A 22,141-nucleotide genomic window follows, 5' to 3' on the forward strand; every position below is an offset into this window, starting at 1 on the left:
ACTTTCATTTGACACTGAATAAATAATATTTTGGAGTCCATGCAGCTTTGGGTAGAAAATAAAAACTGTAGCAATTTCTTCCCTATGCATCTTTCTCCACTTGCCTGTAGTCCTGGCTACTTGAAAGGCAGAGGCAGGGGGATCTCTTGAGGTGGGAAGATCCAGGCTGCAGAGAGCCATGATCATGCCACTGCACCACCATTTCCTTGGGTAAGTAAGTGTTGTGCTCCTCTCCAAGGTTGCAGGAAAATGCAACCTGGACAGAACATTTTTGCCGAGACCAACTCAGTCAGGGAGACCCTAAGCCAGTGGCACTAAAGGAATTAAAGAAACACACACAGAAATATAGAGGTGTGGAGTGGGAAATCAGGGATCTCACAGCCTTCAGAGCTGAGAGCTTCGAACAGAGATTTACCCACATATTTATTAACAGCAAGCCAGTGATAAGCATTGTTTCTGTAGATATTAGATTAACTAAAAGTATCTCTTATGGGAAATGAAGGGATGGGCCAAAATAAAGGGATGAGTCTGGCTAGTTATCTGCAGCAGGAGCACGTCCTTAAGGCACAGATCACTCGAGCTGTTGTTTGTGGTTTAAGAATGCCTTTAAGCAGTTTTCCACCCTGAGTGGGCCAGGTGTTCCTTGCCCTCATTCCGGTAAACCCACAACCTTCCAGAGTGTGCGTCATCGCTATCATGAACACGTCACAGTGTTGCAGAGATTTTGTTTATGGCCAGTTTTGGGGCTGGTTTATGGCCAGATTTTGGGGAGCCTGTTCCCAACACGTTTTAGTAACACAGGTGATACTTCTGTGTGACCATCTTGAGTGGGGAGAGAGGAAGGACTCAGCTATGGCCTGGGATTCAGAGTTTGCTGAGTCATATAGTAACCATGAGTTTCTCTTCCCTAAAGCTCCACACGTGGCTTTAGGAGCAGAAGACAGCATGAGTCATTTACCTAGGATTTCACCTGAAAGTGGGAAATCTGTGTGAGATTTGAACTGACTAAAATCAATTGTGTGGAAGAAGTTAGAAGTTCAACAAATTTCTTGGTAACACAGAACTTTTCTGAGAGTCTCAAAATATTTATTACCATTTTTTCAATATAAACATTGATAATAAGGGTCTCAAAAATTCTCATCTCTCTAGAATATAATGTCACAGGTAATTCTTTACAGGCTAAGTGACTCTCATACTGAAGGCCCAGGGGTAGAGATTTCAGCCTCAGAATCCCTGGGCTCTCTTGTCACTTTCACAAGTAGTAAGGGGTCTTTACCTACCCCATCTTTCTTCCCTTCCAGAACTACTCTCCTTGGTGACTCCAGAGGATAACCTGAAACAACAAGAAAATTGCTTGGTTATATCTGTGACATAGCAGAATGACTGCACACATTTTAGGCAGCAGAAACAACGCAAGAGATACAGATCGTAAAAGTTTCTGTACATCATAAAATGCTTGGAGCTATCGTGTTAGGGCAGGACTATGTAACTCTTGACCCATAGTCTGGAAAATATTTGTTACAAGAGATTATTATTTCTCAAGCTGAATATACAAAAAAATGGAAAAGAGGAAACCACAGTTCCAGAACATTTGTTCCTCAATGACAAGTCCTGATTCCCACGTCTATGCAGATAATCCCAACCTGTATAGATTGTCCATAAATGAATGTTACCTAAACTCTGAAAGTCACCAAATGTCCCACAACTTTCATCTTACATAAGAAACAGAAAATAAATTGATGTTTTCTACATCAGCTCTACAGCTTCTAGATCTAATGTTCTGTGACTTTATTTTTTAAATCTGGAATAATGTTCTTCTCATCCAATCCAAGAAACTAAGTAAAGAAAATTAATCTATTATTTTAGGAGCAATGGTCACCATAAGGTAAGAAATTGTCAAAAATATGTCCATATTTTAGCAACTTCCCACACTTTGGACACATACAGAATTAGCACAAAAATCATTTGATGGTCCAAGAACTAACATTTGAATTTGGAAAATGTGATCATAATGGCATAACTTGTATGCATCAGCGAATGGGAATAGGGTTGCAGGAGGCATATTCAGATTCTAAGTAGGCTTCTGTCTCATACACCAACTTGCAGAAAAGTGGAAGTTGATGTGTAAGAGAGATAGGAGCCCGTTCAGATTTTGAACTCTCTGAAAAGCTCTTGGTCATTTACAAGAAGCCCTGGATAATAAGCCTGGGTATCTCTACCCTTCCATGGAGGAGATACTCCTCTCACTCATTGCTGGAATGGAAAGCTTCAGAAAAAGCCACCCATTTGACCCCTTTGAAAGCATCTATTGGAGTATTGCTCTTCTGCCTATGGGTTCCAAGGGCAAACAACAGTCTCAAGAACAATAGCAGGTGAGGAAGTGGTACATGAATTGAAGTGAGGAATTAAAGACATTTGTACAAACAACTGGGAGTTACAGTGACTTCATGTGAACTTTGTGGTAATACACATTTCCAACTACAAGTGTTAAGTTATATATTCTCACTATAAATTATATATTCTAATTTATGTAATTGCAATGTTTGGAGAGACATTCTGATGGTCTACAATTGAAATCATCATATACTTTTATTACGGTGGGGATGCAACAACCCAAAAATGTGGTACCATTCTTCCCTTGAGTTAACAAGCAAAAATGTTCCCAAATCCAAATATGTACTCAGACAGAAATGTATTTTCACCCTGTTTTTCTTATCTCAAAGCAACACAAGAACCTTTTACAGACTAGGCATTTTAATTTTGTATGAGGGAAACCTGTTCAGAGTATCTATAGGACATATTCATAAAATGCTTGTGCAGCAGTGGGCACAAAGAACCCTAGAATTTAGTGTGTTCCCTCTCTGTGATGTTATGAGGGAGCCAAAAAGCAGCAAAAAAGGAAATTAGAGCTGACCTTGACAGGAGAGGCAAGTTCCACAATATACACAACCTGCAGGAACTATGTCATAATGTCACCCAAAAAAGTGGACTTTCAGTCTCCTCAGGCCATTTGTATGATGATCTCATACCTACAAAGTCCCTCTGCCCTTATCCTATCACAAAAGCAAATGTATAACCACTTTCTGGAGACCAGCCACCTTTCTTTTCATTGTCTAGCATGAAAAAATGATATCTAAGTCACTGAGTCACATAAGAGGGAACCTCTCTAGTAGGGAGAGAAATATCACAAGTATAGATGGCAAAAGAAACTTTTCAACCAACAAGAGTTAACAGGGTTCAGAATCAAACCTCTGCCTGAAAAACATTCTCTCTAGAGAGAAATCTCAGTGGTTTTAGGCTAAGCTTAGAGGAAGAGAGGTCATGTGCACACTTTGAAGAGTCTGTTTCACTGAGACCAGAATTGAGCGTGGGATTAGCTATCTGGCACATAGACTACAGAACTGACTGGAGTTGCCAGGTTATGGCCAAAAGAACCCAGAGGCGAAGGGCAAAGAATACTTACCTGTCCTTTCTAGATGATCCATCTTTATCTCACTGTTTTTTTTTGTCTTTATGCACAGTGTTATGCAGAGAATACCTGCATCTGATCAAAACTAAGACAAAGCATACTGCATCAGAGGCTATCATCTGAAAACTCTCAAATATCCCCAGATTCCAAACAGTGTCCCATATTTTTATACTGGGTATTACTATTGGCTCAGTCAGGGCCCAAGATATTTTCTTATGCTCCATAAGAGTACCAGGAATGGACTTCTTAGTCTAGTTTTGTTCTGTGTCCTCCAAGTATTTACATTATATATAAGATTATAATTTCTTTTTTTTTAATAAGCCAAAATTAAATAGAAATTTTTTATTACTTCTGTTCCGAACAAGAATTTTACAGAACAATTATAATTATGTATAATGTACACTAAGAAATATTACATTAAGTTTCCCATAACTTTGGAATATATAGTAATAACATATTTTTACAAATATAGCACAAAAATTCTAACACCATTTCATATTTGACAATGCTTCCTCTATGATTTATATATTATATAAATTAAATATGTCATTTTTGGACTTTAGGAGAACTAATATCTAAAAGTTGAATCAGGAAATAAAAGAGACAATTTATAATATGATTATGGAAAATTTGTCAAATATCAAAGGTTTAAATCATTTTATAGTATAAAATAGAATTCTAGGTTACCATAAGTCATCCATTTATCCAAAATGATAACCCAAAACATTTTAAAGGCAAAAACTTATACTCATTAATAGGGGGAAAACTTAGCTTTCTAAACAATCTGTTTCTTTTCTTTTCCTTATTTTTCTTATAGCTTATTGAAAAGGGAAACAAATTTTTCCTCATTACTTAATATCACATGAAAATCTTGTTCTAGAGAGAGAGCCAAATTTCACCTTTGCATCAGGGTACTATTAATGTCAAACTCAATTCTTAATATAGCTTTACAGACAAATCTACCCAATTTTAATGTTTGACCATGAGGTATGAGTCTCACTAAACTTTCCTATAACTCTTTACAATTTTCTGTTAAAGAGCAGATCAACGCTCCAAGAAAACCATGCTGTGCTTTTATTTTCATGTTCAATGTATGAAAAATCTGAATACTTTTTTAACATTAGCCAATATGCACACACACAGAATTTCTTTTACAATATTAAATGTTTTACAAACCTTGCACAACTTGCTCAAACCTTTGGCTTAAAACAATCCTGTAACCCTCTAAACAAACCTGCCCCTACCAAATTTGCCATATTATCTTTGCCAAAATACCTTGGATGTAAAACTGTTTCTTAAGTAGTCTCAAATTACATGGAACAATGCTAACTCTTAGCAACTTTTAGTTTTGGTGAAAAACTTGGCAAATGTAAACCAAATATGAAATTATAAGATCCCACCACCACCATCTGAATGAACTCCTCCTCTCGGCCAAGAACATTTCAGAGTTAATCAGAAAATCTAGTTCTGGCATTGTGGAAGAGGGGATTAGACATGCCTCATTATATACCTCCAGCATTAACATTAACACAAACATTAAGTCTGATAAGAAACATTTACAATCTATTTCCTCTGAAGCCTGCTACCTGGAGGCTTCTTCTGCACAATAAAACCTTGGTCTGCACAACCCTTCATCTTGACTCAGCCACTCCTTTCTACTGCTGATAACTCTTCTAACCAACTACCAATCATAATATGTTTAAATCTGGCAAGTGTGGTTGCTCATGCCTGTAATGCCAGCACTTTAGGATGCCGAGGAGGGTGGATCCCTTGAGCTCAGGAGTTCCAGACCAGTCTGGGCAACATGGTGAAACCCAACCTCCACCAAAAAAAAAAAAAAAAACCACACACAAAAACTTAGCCAGGCATGGTGGCAGGCGTCAGTGGTCCTAGCTCCTTGGGACACTGAAGAGGTAGGATCACTTGACCTCAGTGGGCAGAGGTTGCAGTGAGCCAAGACCATACCACTGCACTCCAGCCTGGGTGACACAGTGAGACCCCATATCAAAAATAAATTAATTAAAAAGAATATGTTTAAATCACCCTATGACCTGGAAGCCCTGACTTAAGTTGTCTTGCCCACTCAGATCAAACCAATGTAAATCTTACACGCATTGACTGATGCAGGATGTCTCCCAAAAATGCATAAAAGCAAGCTGTGCCCCGACCACCTTGGGCACATATCATCAGGACCCCCTGAGGCTGTGTGACAGGCATGGCTGTAACCTTGGCAAAATAAACTTTTTAAATTGACTGAGCCCTGTCTCAGATATTTTGGGTTCACAATTAGTAACCACAGGGATTCTGAGTGGAGGTGCCCCTGATTTTGACAAATCTCCTGTCAGTGCTTGATACCAACTTCATCTATCCTTATGGCTCAAACCAATGAGACAATTTGCTGAGACCTGGGGGTCTCCTCCCTCAAGAGAATCCCTAATATCCCCAAATTTGGTTGACATCTAAAGTTTGTTTTCCTGTACAACTTCTTTTATGGAGTTTTGCTTGCTTTCGACAGTGAGGGCAAGTTGTCCTGCTTCCATACTGATAAAAGGCAGGTAACTCCTTTCTGGAGTTTTAGCTCACCTCCAATAGAAAAGGTGAGTTTGAGTTTCTTCTTGCTTCTAAAATGGCAGAGAGCAGTCTTCAGCCAGGGCCCCATTCCTAGGTAAGTAGCTGAGTTGGGTTTCATTTGTTTTGTAAATTCTCCTTAATGACTAAACGGTGCAACTGACAACCAGCTGGTCTTAATTTCCTCTTTCCGTTAGAGCATTCTGTGATCATATTGTTGGCTTTCCTTATTATTATTCCAGTCTCTCTCCCAACTGATTCGACCAACTCTACCGGCCTCTGAATTGTCTAAAATTCCTCACAGCTGTAATCCCAGCTACTCAGGAGGCTGAGGCAGGAGAATCGCTTGAACCCAAGAGGCAGAGGTTGCAGTGAGCCCAGATCACACCACTGCACTCCAGTCTGGGTGACAGAGTGAGACTCCGTCTCGCCACGCAGGGTCCCACGTAGATTGCGGGCTGGGACGGCAGAAGCTCCCGCAGAGACCCGCACCGCCTTCTTCCTCAGGTGGGACCAGGTCAGGGGCAGCGCAGAGGTCGGGAAGACAGAGCCAGAGGTCCGGGAGGTGGAGCCAGAGGTCCAAGATTTCTCCGTCGCCCGTGGAATATGTAGTCCAAGATGGAACAGTCAGGATCGCAGGCACCTGTGAGAAGTGAAGTCCAGAGTCCTAAAAGTCTACAAGAAATACGCCGCGACCATGAGGAACACGCACCCAGCCCATAAGATTATAATTTCTAAGAACTCTAAGTCCTGGGTCATGGAGCCTTGGAGACCAGAGAAGAGCAAGCATTATTTTCTTGTTTCTCATGTTGTAATAAATATCTTGCCCCCTCTTCATACATTTATTATCTCACTATGTTTCCCTGTGCCCTCAGGCCCACCATGACACATTTCTTTATGTGCTAGTCTATCTCAAGTAAAAAGGGAGAAAACATGGCAAAAAGAAAAAATACAAAAAGCATAGCAAACACAACATAGAGCCAAGGAACACCATTTGGGAGTAAACTGGCTCCTGGTTCAACCACCGCCATTGGGATGTGAGAGAGGACATGGAATTCTCTGCCCAGCTCTGTCGTCTCCTTGGTGATCAAAGTGATGAAGTCACAACTTCAGACACAATGGGAGTGATGAATATCTAGGTGGAAATTGGCTAAGCCTCATCCCATATGTGCCATATAGGAATGATAAATCTCAGGCAGTTTCCCTTCCACCAGAGGTCTATTGAGCCTAAAACACTAGATCAGCAGGGTAGACCAAGGAGGAAGGTAGGTTACTACACAGATATTCAGAGTAAGCATCTCACTGCAAAAGAACCACATCTGTGTATACAGGGAAGGGCCTGTTTCCCTAGACTTCTCAGCCCTAGAGCCAATCTTACTCAGCAACGTGTCATCTAAGTTGAAGCACCAAGGAAAGCATACTTTCCCAAAGAAAGACTTGAAGCTTTACCCTAGAATTCCTGGCATTCCCTGTCTTAACATGCTTATTCATGTCAGGAATATCTCATGTGTATCATAATACTATCTCCCCAGAACATGTGTCAACATGAAGGGAACAGTTTATTTTTCTTTTTATTTATTTTTTAAAATTATACTTTAAGTTCTGGGACACATGTGCAGAACGTGCAGGTTTGTTACATAGGTATACATGTGCCGTGGTGGTTTGCTGCACCCAACATCCCATCATCTACATTCAGTATTTCTCCTAATGCTCTTCCTCCCCTTGCCCTTCATCATCTGACAAGCCTCAGTGAGAGAAATTCCCCTCCCTGTGTCCATGTGTTCTCACTGTTCAACTCCCACTTATGAGTGAGAATGCGGTGTTCGGTTTTCTGTTCCTGTGTTAGTTTGCTGAGAATGATGGTTTCCAGCTTAATCCATGTCCCTGCAAAGGACATGAACACATCCTTCTTTATGGCTGCATGGTATTCCATGGTGTATATGTGCCACATTTTCTTTATCTGGTCTATCATTGATGGACATTTGGGTTGGCCCCAAGTCTTTGCTATTGTGAATAGTGCTGTAACAAACATACGTGTGTATGGTGTGTATGTGACTTTAGAGTAGAATGATTTATAATCCTTTGGGTATACAACAAGTAATGGGATTGCTGGGTCAAATGGTATTTCCGGTTGTAGATCCTTGAGGAAGCACCACACTGTCTTCCACAGTGGTTGAACTAATTTACACTCCCACCAACAGTGTAAAAGCATTCCTGTTTCTCTACATCTGCTCCAGCATCTGTTGTTTCTTGACTTTTTAATGATTTACATTCTAACTGGCGTTAGATGGTATCTCATTGTGGTTTTGATTTGCATTTCTCTAATGACCAGTGACGATCTTTTTTTTTGTTATGTTTGGCTGCACAAATGTCTTGTTTTGAGAAGTGTCTGCTAATATTCTTTGCCCACTTTTTGATGGGATTGTTTGTGTTTCTCTCATAAACTTGTTTAAGTTCCTTGTAAATTCTGGATATTGGCCCTTTGTCTGATGGATAGATTGCAAAAATTTTCTCCCGTTCTGTAGGGTGTCTGTTCACTCTGATGATAGTTTCTTTTGCTGTGCAGAAGCTCTTTAGTTTAATTAGATCCTATTTGACAATTTTGGCTTTGGTTGCCACTGCTTTTGGTGTTTTAGTCATGAAGTTTTTGCCCATGCTTATGTCCTGAATGGTATTGCCTCGGTTTCCTTCTAGGGTTTTTATGGTTTTAGGTCTTACATTTAAGTCTTTAATCCAATCCACCTTGAGATAATTTTTGTTTAAGGTGTAAGGAAAGGGTCCAGTTTTTGTTTCTGCATATGGCTAGCCAGTTTTCCCAACATCTTTGTTAAATAGGGAATCCTTTCCCCATTACTTGTTTTTATCAGGTTTGTTGAAGATCAGATGGTTGTAGATGTATGGTGTTATTTCTGAGGCCTCTCTTCTGTTCCACTGGTCTATATATCTGTTTTGGTACCAGTACCATGCTATTTTGGTTACTGTAGCCTTGTAGTGTAGTTTGAAGTTAGGTAGCATGATGCCTCCAACTTTGTTCTTTTTGCTTAGGGTTGTCTTGGCTATACAGGCCCTTTTTTGCTTCCATATGAACTTTAAAGTAGTTTTTTTCTAATTCTGTGAAGAAAGTCAATAGTAGCTTGATGGGAATGGCATCAAATCTATAAATTACCTTAGGCAGTATTGCCATTTTTCATGATATTGATTCTTCCTATCCATAAGCATGAAATGGTTTTCCATTTGTTTATGTCCTCTCTTCTTTCCTTGAGCAGTGGTTCCCTTGAAGAGGTCCTTCTCCTTAAAGAGGTCCTTCGCATCCCTTGTAAGTTTTATTTCTAGGTGTTTTATTCCCCTTGTCACAATTTGAATGGGAGTCCACTCATTATTTGACTCTCTTTTGGTCTATTATTGGTGTTTAGAAATGCTTGAAATTTTGGCATATTGATTTTGTATCCTGAGACTTTGCTGAAGTTGCTTATCAGCTTAAGGAGTTTTGGGGCTGAGATGATGGGGTTTTCTAAACATACAATCATGTCATCTGCAAACAGAGACAGTTCAACTTCCTCTCTTCCTACTTGAATACCCTTTATTTCTTTATCTTGCCTGATTGCCCTCACTAGCACTTCCAATACTAAGTTGAATAGGAGTGGTGAGAGAGGGTATCTTTGTCCTGTGCCAGTTATCAAAGGGAATTCTTCCAGCTTTTGCCCATTCAGTATGATATTGGCTGTGGGTTTGTCATAAATAGCTCTTATTATTTTGAGATATGTTCCATCATTACCAAGTTTGAGTGCTTTTAGCAAGAAGGGGTGTTGAATTTTATCGAAGGTCTTTACTGCATTTATTGAAATAATCATGTGGTTTTTGTCATTGGTTCTGTTTATGTGATGGATGACATTTAGTGATTTGCATATGTTGAACCAGCCTTGCATCCGAGGGGTGAAGCCGACTTGATGGTGGTGGATAAGCTTTCTGATGTGCTGTGGGATTTCGTTTGCCAATATTTTATTGAGGATTTTTGCGTTGATGTTCTTCAGAGATATTGGCCTGAAATTTTCCTTTTTTGTGTATCTCTGCCAGGTTTTGGTAGCAGAATGATTCTGGCCTCATAAAATGAGTTAGGAAGGATTCCCCTTTTTTCTGTTGTTTGGAATAGTTTCAGAAGGAATGGTACCAGCTTCTCTTTGTACCTCTGGTAGAATTCAGCTGTGAATCCATATGGACTTGGGCTTTTTTTGGTTGGTAGGCTATTAATTACTGCCTTAATTTCAGATCTTGTTATTGGTCTCTTCAGGAATTCGACTTCTTCCTAGTTTAGTCTTGGGAGGGTGTATGTGTCCAGGAATTTATCCATTTTTTCTAGATTTTCTAGTTTATTTGCATAGAGGTGTTTATGGTATTCTCTGATGGTAGTTTGTATTTCTGTGGGATCAGTGGTGATATCCTCATTGTCATTTTTTAATGTGTCTATTTGATTCTTCTCTCTTTTCTTGTTATTAGTCTGACTAGCAGTCTATTTATCTTGTTAATCTTTTCAAAAAACAGCTTCTGGATTCATTGATTTCTTTGAAGAGTCTTTCATGTCTCTATCTCCTTCAGTTCTGCTCTGATCTTAGTTATTTTTTGTCTTCTGCCAGCTTTTGAATTTGTTTGCTCCTGCTTCTCTAGTTATTTCAATTGTGATCTTAGGATGTCAATTTTAGATCTTTTCTGCTTTCTTCTGTGGGCATTTAGTGCTATAAATTTTTTCTCTAAACACTGCTTTAGCTATGTCCCAGAGATTCTGGTGTGTTGTTTCTTTGTTCTCGTTGGTTTCAGAGAACTGATTTATTTCTGCCTTAATTTTGTTATTTACCCAATAGTCATTCAGGAGCAGGTTGTTCAGCTTCCATGTAGTTTTGTGATTTTGAGTGCATTTCTTAATTTTGAGTTCTAATATGATTTCACTGTGGTCTGAGAAATTGTTCTGTTCCTTTACATTTGCTGAGGAGTGTTTTACTTCCAATTATGTGGTCAATTTTAGAATAAGAGCTATTTGGTGCTGAGAAGAGTGTATATTCTGTTGATTTGGAGTGGAGGGTTCTGTAGATGCCTATTAGGTCCATGTGGTCCAGAGCTGAGTTCAAGTCCTGAATATCATTGTTAATTTTCTGTCTCATTAATCTGTCTAATATTGACGTTGGGATATTAAAGTCTCCCACTATTATTGTGTGGGAGTCTAAGTCTATTTGTAGGTCTCTAAAACTTGCTTTATGTATACGGGTGCCCTTGTATTGGGTGCATATATATTTAGGAGAGTTAGTTCTTCTTGTGGCATTGATTTCTTTACCATTATGTAATGCCCTTCTTTGTCTCTTTTGATCTTTGTTTGTTTAAAGTCTGTTTTATGGGGGGGCGGAGCAAGATAGCCGAATAGGAACAGCTCCAGTCTCCAACTCCCAGTGCGAGCGACACAGAAGACCAGTGATTTCTGCATTTTCAACTGAGCTACTGGGGTCATCTCACTAGGGAGTGCCGGACAATCGGTGCTGGTCAGCTGCTGCAGCCTGACCAGCGAGAGCTGAAGCAGGGCGAGGCATCACCTCACCTGGGAAGTGCAAGGCGGAAGGGAATCCCTTTTCCTAGCCAAGGGAACTGAGACACACAACACCTGGAAAATCGGGTAACTCCCACCCCAATATTGCGCTTTAAGCAAACGGGCACAACAGGAGAATATATCCCACACCTGGCCAGGAGGGTCCCACGCCCACAGAGCCTCCCTCATTGCTAACACAGCAGTCTGCGATCTAACCGCAAGGCAGCAGCGAGGCTGGGGGAGGGGCGCCCGCCATTGCTGAGGCTTAAGTAGGTAAACAAAGCCGCTGGGAAGCTCGAACTGGGTGGAGCTATTAACCTTAAATGTAAATGGACTAAATGCTCCAATTAAAAGACACAGACTGGCAAACTGGATAAAGAGTCAAGACCCATCAGTCTGCTGTATTCAGGAGACCCATCTCACATGCAGAGACATACATAGGCTCAAAATAAAGGGATGGAGGAAGATCTACCAAGCAAATGGAGAACAAAAAAAAGCAGGGGTTGCAATCCTAGTCTCTGATAAAACAGACTTTAAACCATCAAAGATCAAAAGAGACAAAGAAGGCCATTACATAATGGTAAAGGGATCAATTCAACAGGAAGAGCTAACTCTCCTAAATATATATGCACCCAATACAGGAGCACCCAGATTCATAAAGCAAGTCCTTAGAGACTTACAAAGAGACTTAGACTCCCATACAATAATAATGGGAGACTTCAACACTCCACTGTCAACATTAGACAGATCAACGAGACAGAAAGTTAACAAGGATATCCAGGAATTGAACTCATCTCTGCACCAAGCGGACCTAATAGACATCTATAGAACTCTCCACCCCAAATCAACAGAATATACATTCTTCTCAGCACCACATCACACTTATTCCAAAATTGACCACATAATTGGAAGTAAAGCACTCCTCAGCAAATGTAAAAGAACAGAAATTATAACAAACTGTCTCTCAGACCACAGTGCAATCAAACTAGAACTCAGGACTAAGAAACTCAATCAAAACCGCTCAACTACATGGAAACTGAACAACCTGCTCCTGAATGACTACTGGGTACATAACGAAATGAAAGCAGAAATAAAGATGTTCTTTGAAACCAATGAGAACAAAGATACAACATACCAGAATCTCTGGGACACATTTAAAGCAGTGTGTAGAGGGAAATTTATAGCACTAAATGCTCACAAGAGAAAGCAGGAAAGATCTAAAATTGACACTCTAACATCACAATTAAAAGAACTAGAGAGGCAAGAGCAAACACATTCAAAAGCTAGCAGAAGGCAAGAAATAACTAAGATCAAAGCAGAACAGAAGGAGATAGAGACACAAAAAACCCTCCAAAAAATCAATGAATCCAGGAGTTGGTTTTTTGAAAAGATCAACAAAATTGACAGACCGCTAGCAAGACTAATAAAGAAGAAAAGAGAGAGGAATCAAATAGATGCAATAAAAAATGATAAAGGGGATATCACCACCGACCCCACAGAAATACAAACTACCATCAGAGAATACTATAAACACCTCTATGCAAATCAACTAGAAAATCTAGAAGAAATGGATAATTTCCTGGACACTTACACTCTCCCAAGACTAAACCAGGAAGAAGTTGAATCCCTGAATAGACCAATAAGAGGCTCTGAAATTGAGGCAACAATTAACAGCCTACCTACCAAAAAAAGTCCAGGACCAGATGGATTCACAGCTGAATTCTACCAGAGGTACAAGGAGGAGCTGGTACCATTCCTTCTGAAACTATTCCAATCAATAGAAAAAGAGGGAATCCTCCCTAACTCATTTTATGAGGCCAACATCATCCTGATACCAAAGCCTGGCAGAGACACAACAAAAAAAGAGAATTTTAGACCAATATCCCTGATGAACATCGATGCAAAAATCCTCAATAAAATACTGGCAAACCGGATTCAGCAGCACATCAAAGAGCTTATCCACCATGATCAAGTGGGCTTCATCCCTGGGATGCAAGGCTGGTTCAACATTCCCAAATCAATAAAAGTAATCCAGCATATGAACAGAACCAAAGACAAGAACCACGTGATTATCTCAATAGATGCAGAAAAGGCTTTTGACAAAATTCAACAGCCCTTCATGCTAAAAACGCTCAATAAATTCGGTATTGATGGAACGTACCTCAAAATAATAAGAGCTAGTTATGACAAACCCACAGCTAATATCATACTGAATGGGCAAAAACTGGAAAAATTCCCTTTGAAAACTGGCACAAGACAGGGATGCCCTCTCTCACCACTCCTATTCAACATAGTGTTGGAAGTTCTGGCTAGGGCAATCAGGCAAGAGAAAGAAATAAAGGGTATTCAGTTAGGAAAAGAAGAAGTCAAATTGTCCCTGTTTGCAGATGACATGATTGTATACTTAGAAAACCCCATCGTCTCAGCCCAAAATCTCCTTAAGCTGATAAGCAACTTCAGCAAAGTCTCAGGATACAAAATTAATGTGCAAAAATCACAAGCATTCTTATACACCAGTAACAGACAAGCAGAGAGCCAATTCAGGAATGAACTTCCATTCACAATTGCTTCAAAGAGAATAAAATACCTAGGAATCCAACTTACAAGGGATGTAAAGGACCTCTTCAAGGAGAACTACAAACCACTGCTCAGTGAAATAAAAGAGGACACAAACAAATGGAAGAACATATCATGCTCATGGATAGGAAGAATCAATATCGTGAAAATGGCCATACTGCCCAAGGTTATTTATAGATTCAATGCCATCCCCATCAAGTTACCAATGAGTTTCTTCACAGAATTGGAAAAAACTGCTTTAAAGTTCATATGGAACCAAAAAAGAGCCCGCATTGCCAAGACAATCCTAAGTCAAAAGGACAAAGCTGGAGGCGTCACGCTACCTTACTTCAAACTATACTACAAGGCTACAGTAACCAAAACAGCATGGTACTGGTACCAAAACAGAGATATAGACCAATGGAACAGAACAGAGTCCTCAGAAATAATACCACACATCTACAGCCATCTGATCTTTGACAAACCTGAGAGAAACAAGAAATGGGGAAAGGATTCCCTATTTAATAAATGGTGCTGGGAAAATTGGCTAGCCATAAGTAGAAAGCTGAAACTGGATCCTTTCCTTACTCCTTATACGAAGATTAATTCAAGATGGATTAGAGACTTAAATGTTAGACCTAATACCATAAAAACCCTAGAAGAAAATCTAGGTAGTACCATTCAGGACATAGGCATGGGCAAGGACTTCATGTCTAAAACACCAAAAGCAATGGCAGCAAAAGCCAAAATTGACAAATGGGATCTAATTAAACTAAAGAGCTTCTGCACAGCAAAAGAAACTATCATCAGAGTGAACAGGCAACCTATAGAATGGGAGAAAATTTTTGCAATCTACTCATCTGACAAAGGGCTAATATCCAGAATCTACAAAGAACTCAAACAAATATACAAGAAAAAAACAAACAACCCCATCAAAAAGTGGGCAAAGGATATGAACAGACATTTCTCAAAAGAAGACATTCATACAGCCAACAGACACATGAAAAAATGCTCATCATCACTCGCCATCAGAGAAATGCAAATCAAAACCACAATGAGATACCATCTAACACCAGTTAGAATGGCAATCATTAAAAAATCAGGAAACAACAGGTGTTGGAGAGGATGTGGAGAAATAGGAACACTTTTACACTGTTGGTGGGATTGTAAACTAGTTCAACCATTATGGAAAACAGTATGGCAATTCCTCAAGGATCTAGAACTAGATGTACCATATGACCCAGCCATCCCACTACTGGGTATATACCCAAAGGATTATAAATTATTCTACTACAAAGACACATGCACACGTATGTTTATTGCGGCACTATTCACAATAGCAAAGACTTGGAATCAGCCCAAATGTCCATCTGTGACAGACTGGATTAAGAAAATGTGGCACATATACACCATGGAATACTATGCAGCCATAAAAAAGGATGAGTTTGCGTCCTTTGTAGGGACATGGATGCAGCTGGAAACCATCATTCTTAACAAACTATCACAAGAACAGAAAACCAAACACCGCATGTTCTCACTCATAGGTGGGAACTGAACAATGAGATCACCTGGACTTGGGAAGTGGAACATCACAAACTGGGGCCTATCATGGGGAGGGGGGATGGGGAAGGGATTGCATTGGGGAGTTATACATGATATAAATGATGAATTGATGGGTGCTGACGAGTTGATGGGTGCAGCACACCAACATGGCACAAGTATACATATGTAACAAACCTGCATGTTATGCACATGTACCCTAGAACTTAAAGTATAATAAAAATAAATAAATAAATAAATAAATAAAATTGAAAAAAAATAAATTCATGGTTAAAAGTAACTACTACACTGATGTGAAGAAAGAAAAAATAAATACATAAGAATTAGTGTGTATAAAGTAATAACTTATTAACAAAAGATTAAACATTCTTATTCTCTAACACAAACACTTTATCTCCTTTAAAAAGTTGTTGGATGGAAATAAAGGAAATCTTATTTTAGTTTAATGACTTCAGGGTCCTTGCTGTGTTACAAGAAAAAATACAAAAGAAATACAAATGGGCAATAGCCTAAAGATTAACCATCATGTAAAGAGAAAATAAAAATAATACAAAGTTCTGGGTCTAAGTTTCTAAAATTTGTTTTGTTTTTTACTTTTATTGCAGGTTCTGGGTCTAAATTTCATTCAAATATATTGTTACAGATTGAAAGATATTTTACTTACAAACCATTTTGTCCTAAGATCTTAAAACCAAAAACTAGAAGTTATGATGGTAAAATAAATATAATTCAATTTTACTCCAAAGTAAATTTGTGAATTTTGGACATACGGTATTTCTATATAAATATTCTCTCCCATCTTTCCCACAGTGTAAAATAAAAATGCAAACATGGTATTAACAGCTTATGCAAGAGTTTGGATTTTCCTTTCTAAAACACTAGATTAAATGAAACCTAAATCACTTACACTTGCCCTGGAGATAAAGTAAGTTATTACCTTTGTCATTATTTAAGAGTAGGTAATGTATATATGGGTGTGAGTGTTTAAGGAATTTGGGCCAGGCATGGTGGCTCACACCTGTAATCCCAGCACATTGGGAGGCTGAGGCAGGTGGATCACCTGACATCAGGAGTTCAAGACCAGCCTGGCCAACTTGGTGAAACCCTGTCTCTACTAAAAATACAAAAATTAGCCGGGCATGGTGGCGGATGCCTGTAATCCCAGCTACTCTAGAGGCTGAGGCAGGAGAATCGCTTGTACCCGGGAAGCGGAGGTTGCAGTGAGCCGAGATCGTGCCATTGCACTTCAGCCTGGGCAACAAGAGTGAAACTCCGTCTCAAAAAAAAAAAAAAAAGAATTTGATTTAATTAATATTTAAATTGATTACAAATAATTTAAATAGTGTCTTTGTAAAATGGGTTTTTTTTGTTTTGTTTTTGACTTTTATTCTGGGTTCTGGAAGTACACATGCAGGTTTGTTACATGGAAAAACTGCATGTCGCTGAGGTTTGGTGTACAAATGATGCCATCACCCAGAGGAGTGAGCATAGTACCCATTAGTTTTTCAAACCTTCATCCCGCTCCCACCTCTCTGGTAGTCTGCAATGTCTATTGTTCTTATCTTTATGTTCATGTGTACTACATGTTTAGCTCCCACTTACAAGTGAGAATCTGTGGTATTGGGTTTTCTGTTCCTGTGTTAATTTGCTTAGCATAATGGCCTCTAGCTGCAACCATGTTGCTGCAAAGGACATGATTTTGTTCTTTTTTGTGGATGCATAGTATTCTATATTGTATACGTATCACATTTTCTTTATCCAATCCACCATTGATGGGCATCCAGGTTGATTCCACATCACTGTTATCATGAATACTGCTGCAATGAACATATGAGTGCATGTGTCTTTTGGGTAGAATGATTTATTTTCCTTTGGGTATATACCCTGTAATGGGACTACTGGGTCAAATGGTAGTTTTAAGTTCTTTTGGAAACCTCCAAACTACTTTCCACAGTGTCTGGACTAATTTACATTCCCACTAACAGAGTATAAGTCCCCTTCTCTCTGCAACCTCACTAACATGTTACTTTTCTGACTTTTTAATAATAGCCATTCTGACTGGTGTTAAGATGGTATCTCATTGTGGTTTTGATTTGCATTTCATTAGTAATGTTGAGCATTTTTTCATATATTTGTTGACCAAATGAATGTCTTATTTTGAAAAGTGTCTGTTCATGTCCTTTGCCCATTTACAAAATGGTTTTCTTAACCTTAGCTGTGACTGCAAATTTTGCAGACTACAAAGTCACCCAAATGCATTATCTGAGTAAAATTTTAAGATGCCACATGTCTCTGATAAATTTGGGTTATCAACAGTAATTGTACTGCTCATTGATGCTAGCTTCAGTATAATTTCTAAAATCCCAAGGTGAATTTAGAAATTTTGACTAAACTAATACCACCACAGATACTGAGAATGATATCATTATCAGTATTATATTAATAGGTAATAGTCTATATCTGAATATTTCTAAAGTAATTTCAAAATCTATTCATGTTTTTAATGTAAAAGCGTGAATGATATAACATTCACAATTTTTTAAGAGAATAATTCTTACCAAATAAGGAAAATAGAAGTTTCTGTAAACTAATGAATTGTTTTACCATTAGTGCTCCTTGTTATGCAGCCAAAAATCTCTTGCACGCATGCACTAGGAAATAACTACAAGAACATTCATAGCAACAATTTGTTCATTACAGTCAAAAGTGAAAACAGCTCACCGCAGACACTGCATGGAGTGCGCAGCGTCCAGAATGAGTAGGAAAGCGGCTTCGGTTCCTTCAGGACGCGCTTCAGGGGGCACCGCGGCAGTTTGGGGACGACTTGGAGCCCTGTCCTAGGGAGAAAACAGCTCCTGTCTGTGGCCCTGACTGCTTAGGTGGGAGCTGAGTGCAACTCAGCTTCTCCGGGGCATTGTTTTCTACACGGTTACTCTCAAGCTGGAGCACCGTGGCACATCACAGGACCATGTATATTGGAATATTGGCTACCTACAGCTTTGCAGTGCAATTTGATATCAGGAATTGTCAGCCCAAGGCCACCCCCTCGGTCACTGTTCCCGCCATCCTCTGAGGAGCTCCAAGCCAACAAGGCCACACTGCTATGTCTCATGAGTGACTTCTATCCAGGAATCTTGATGGTGACCTGGAAGGCAGATGGTACCCCCATCACCCAGGGCGTGCAGATGACCACGCCCTCCAAACACACCAAGAAGTACACAGCCAGCAGCTACCTGAGCCTGACGCCCGAGTGGTGGAGGTCCCGCAGAAGCTACAGCTGCCAGGTCACGCATGAAGGGAGCACAGTGGAGAAGACAGTGGCCCCTGCAAAATAGGGAGTGTCGCTCTGTCTCCCAGGCTGGTGTGCAATGGCATTATCTCGGCTCACCATAACCTCTGCCTCCCACGTTCAACCAATTCTCCTGCTTCGGCCTCCTGAGTAGCTGGGATTACAGACTGGCTGACACGGAAAATAGAAAAGGACCCATGTTAAATTATCGGGGTTTCACCCTTGCCAACCAGGCTGGAGTACAAGGGAGCGATCTCGGCTCACTGTGCAACCTCAGCTTCCTGGATTCAAGCAATTCTCCTGCCTCAGCTTCCTGAGTCGCTGGGAGTACAGATGCCTGCCACCACGCAGAACTAACATTTTGTATTTTTAGTAGAGATGGGGTTCCACGCAGAGCTAACGTTTTGTATTTTTAGCAGAGATGGGGTTTCACCATGTTGGCCAGGCTGGTCTCAAACTCCTGACCTCGGTGATCCACACCCCCCGCCCCCCACAGCCTCCCAAAGTACTAGGATTACAGGCATGAGCCACTGCGCCTGGCTGTACCAGGGTTTTATATTGAGTTTCTTGCCAAGTGTGACTTCCAATAACAACCTCCCTGCACTTTTCTCAGGACTGGAAAGCTCAGGCAGCCCAGGGTGAATAAAAGCCTGAGTAGTGCAGTCAGCACAGAGGGGCTGGGTGGCCACAAGGTGGGCAGCAGCAGGGATGGGCATTGTGAGGTGTTGGGAGGGGCTGTGGGGCTGGACAATGTGTCACTAGCCTGGCCTGGCTGTTTCCTGGTAACCAGGTGACATCGGAAGCTTTGTGGGTTATAGGCATCAGCCAGGACCAGCAGCTCTCAGTCAGTAGCTAGCAGAAGGAGGAGGAGCTCCGACTGTGCTGTGTCCCAGCAGTTTTGTGCCTTTCGGTGCTTGTCGTGTTCGTTTATTTTTCAGAGAAGACAGCAGATAGCGGCAGAGTAAGGGCTGAGGCACCAGATCTGCCTGGGGTCAGGCTGCTTCTACAAGTGCTGTGCCAGCCTCACTAGCGGGGCTGCTAGGGCAACACCATTTCAGTTTCATCGAAGGCTCAGGCAGAAGTGGACAGGCGTGTAGATATCCCATGGGGAATAAACTACCTGTTGTGTGTGCCCCAAAGTCAGTTCCAACTGTGGCTGGCACAGGGGGAAGGCAGCATCCAGTGATGAATCTGATATTTATGAGGCTGTGGCTGCTACAAAATCAGAATCCACTACTGTAGAGCCTGGCAAGCCGGATGTGGGAGCCACAGAGGGCCCCGACCTGCAGCACATCAGCAACCAAAAGATGCCCACAGCTCCTGTTCCTGACTTGGAGGAATGTGACCTTGATATTGTGGAGGAGATGTTACCGTAAATGATGAACTAAACAGGCCAAAATTGCTACTCTCCTCTTCCAGACCAGGAGGAGTGTGATATTCTGGAAAATAGGCTGTCACCGGACATGATGAACTATACAGCACAAAATTCGTACTGCTCCACTGAGGATAGTTTGAGTTTAAAACCTCTACCACCAAGTGAGGAAGACAATGATAATGCCCAGATTTTAGCATCACGTGTCCAGGCTTGGCCTGAGGACCGCCTGTTTTTAAGATGCCCACAACGATACAAAGATGAAGATCATGATGATGATGATATCCATATAACAGCTTGGAGAGAAAACGACTTGACGCCGGAGAGTATAAGTGACGAGGAGACTCATCCAGCTTTGCCTGAGGACCGTCTGTCTTCAAGATGCTCACCACGATACGAAGATGAAGAAGATGACGATGATGATGTCCACATAACAGCTTGTAGAGAAAACGACTTGACGGTGGAGAGTATAAGTGACGAGGAGACTCATCCAGCTTGGCCTGGGACCGCCTGTCTGTAAGATGCTCACCACGATACAAATATGAAGAAGATGATGATGATGATATCCATATAACAGCTTGGAGAGAAAACGACTTGACGCTGGAGAGTATAAGTGACGAGGAGACTCATCCAGCTTGGCCTGAGGACCGCCTGTTTTGAAGACGCCCATCACGATACAAACATGAAGATGATGATGATGTCCATATAACAGCTTGGAGAGAAAACGACATGACGCTGCAGAGTATAAGTGACGAGGAGACTCATCCAGCTTGGCCTGAGGACTGCCTGTCTTCAAGATGCTCACCACGATACAAAGATGAAGAAGATGATGATGATGATGTCCATACAACAGCTTGGAGAGAAAACGGCTTGACAATGGAGAGTATAAGTGACGGGGAGTCTCATCCAGCTTGGCCTGAGGACCGCCTGCAATGGCACTATCTCGGCTCACCATAACCTCTGCCTCCCACGTTCAACCAATTCTCCTGCTTCGGCCTCCTGAGTAGCTGGGATTACAGACTGGCTGACACGGAAAATAGAAAAGGACCCATGTTAAATTATCGGGGTTTCACCCTTGCCACCCAGGCTGGAGTGCATGGGAGCGATCTCGGCTCACTGTGCAACCTCAGCTTCCTGGATTCAAGCAATTCTCCTGCCTCAGCTTCCTGAGTCGCTGGGAGTACAGATGCCTGCCACCACGAAGAACTAACATTTTGTATTTTTAGTAGAGATGGGGTTCCACGCAGAGCTAACGTTTTGTATTTTTAGCAGAGATGGGGTTTCACCATGTTGGCCAGGCTGGTCTCAAACTCCTGACCTCGGTGATCCACACCCCCCGCCCCCCACAGCCTCCCAAAGTACTAGGATTACAGGCATGAGCCACTGCGCCTGGCTGTACCAGGGTTTTATATTGAGTTTCTTGCCAAGTGTGACTTCCAATAACAACCTCCCTGCACTTTTCTCAGGACTGGAAGGCTCAGGCAGCCCAGGGTGAATAAAAGCCTGAGTAGTGCAGTCAGCACAGAGGGGCTGGGTGGCCACAAGGTGGGCAGCAGCAGGGATGGGCATTGTGAGGCGTTGGGAGGGGCTGTGGGGCTGGACAATGTGAGTCACTAGCCTGGCCTGGCTGTTTCCTGGTAACCAGGTGACATCGGAAGCTTTGTGGGTTATAGGCATCAGCCAGGACCAGCAGCCCTCAGTCGGTAGCTAGCAGAAGGAGGAGGAGCTCCGACTGTGCTGTGTCCCAGCAGTTTTGTG

The 22,141-nt window shown here is 41.1% G+C and overlaps 1 protein-coding gene across 1 annotated transcript; it reads left to right on the top strand.

Moving 5' to 3' along the window:
- Positions 1–18,907: 18,907 nt before the first annotated feature.
- On the top strand, positions 18,908–21,043 carry LOC115899951 (aspartate-rich protein 1-like). The gene is made up of 5 exons (XM_030938895.1): positions 18,908–19,006; positions 19,830–19,972; positions 20,135–20,333; positions 20,517–20,823; positions 20,868–21,043. The coding sequence occupies exons 1-5, from the start codon at positions 18,908–18,910 to the stop codon at positions 21,041–21,043; spliced, it is 924 nt and encodes a 307-aa protein (XP_030794755.1).
- Positions 21,044–22,141: the final 1,098 nt, after the last annotated feature.

This window comes from Rhinopithecus roxellana, chromosome 10 (assembly GCF_007565055.1).
Source record: "Rhinopithecus roxellana isolate Shanxi Qingling chromosome 10, ASM756505v1, whole genome shotgun sequence".
NCBI lineage: Eukaryota > Metazoa > Chordata > Mammalia > Primates > Cercopithecidae > Rhinopithecus > Rhinopithecus roxellana.

Excerpts from the sequence above, each read along its gene's own strand:
- LOC115899951 (XM_030938895.1), top strand. The coding sequence starts at position 18,908 with ATGACCACGCCCTCCAAACACACCAAGAAGTACACAGCCAGCAGCTAC. Across the intron at positions 20,334-20,516 it reads AAAAGATGCCCACAGCTCCT|GATAGTTTGAGTTTAAAACC; the intron begins GTTCCTGACTTG and ends TGCTCCACTGAG. Across the intron at positions 20,824-20,867 it reads TGATGTCCACATAACAGCTT|ACTCATCCAGCTTGGCCTGG; the intron begins GTAGAGAAAACG and ends AGTGACGAGGAG.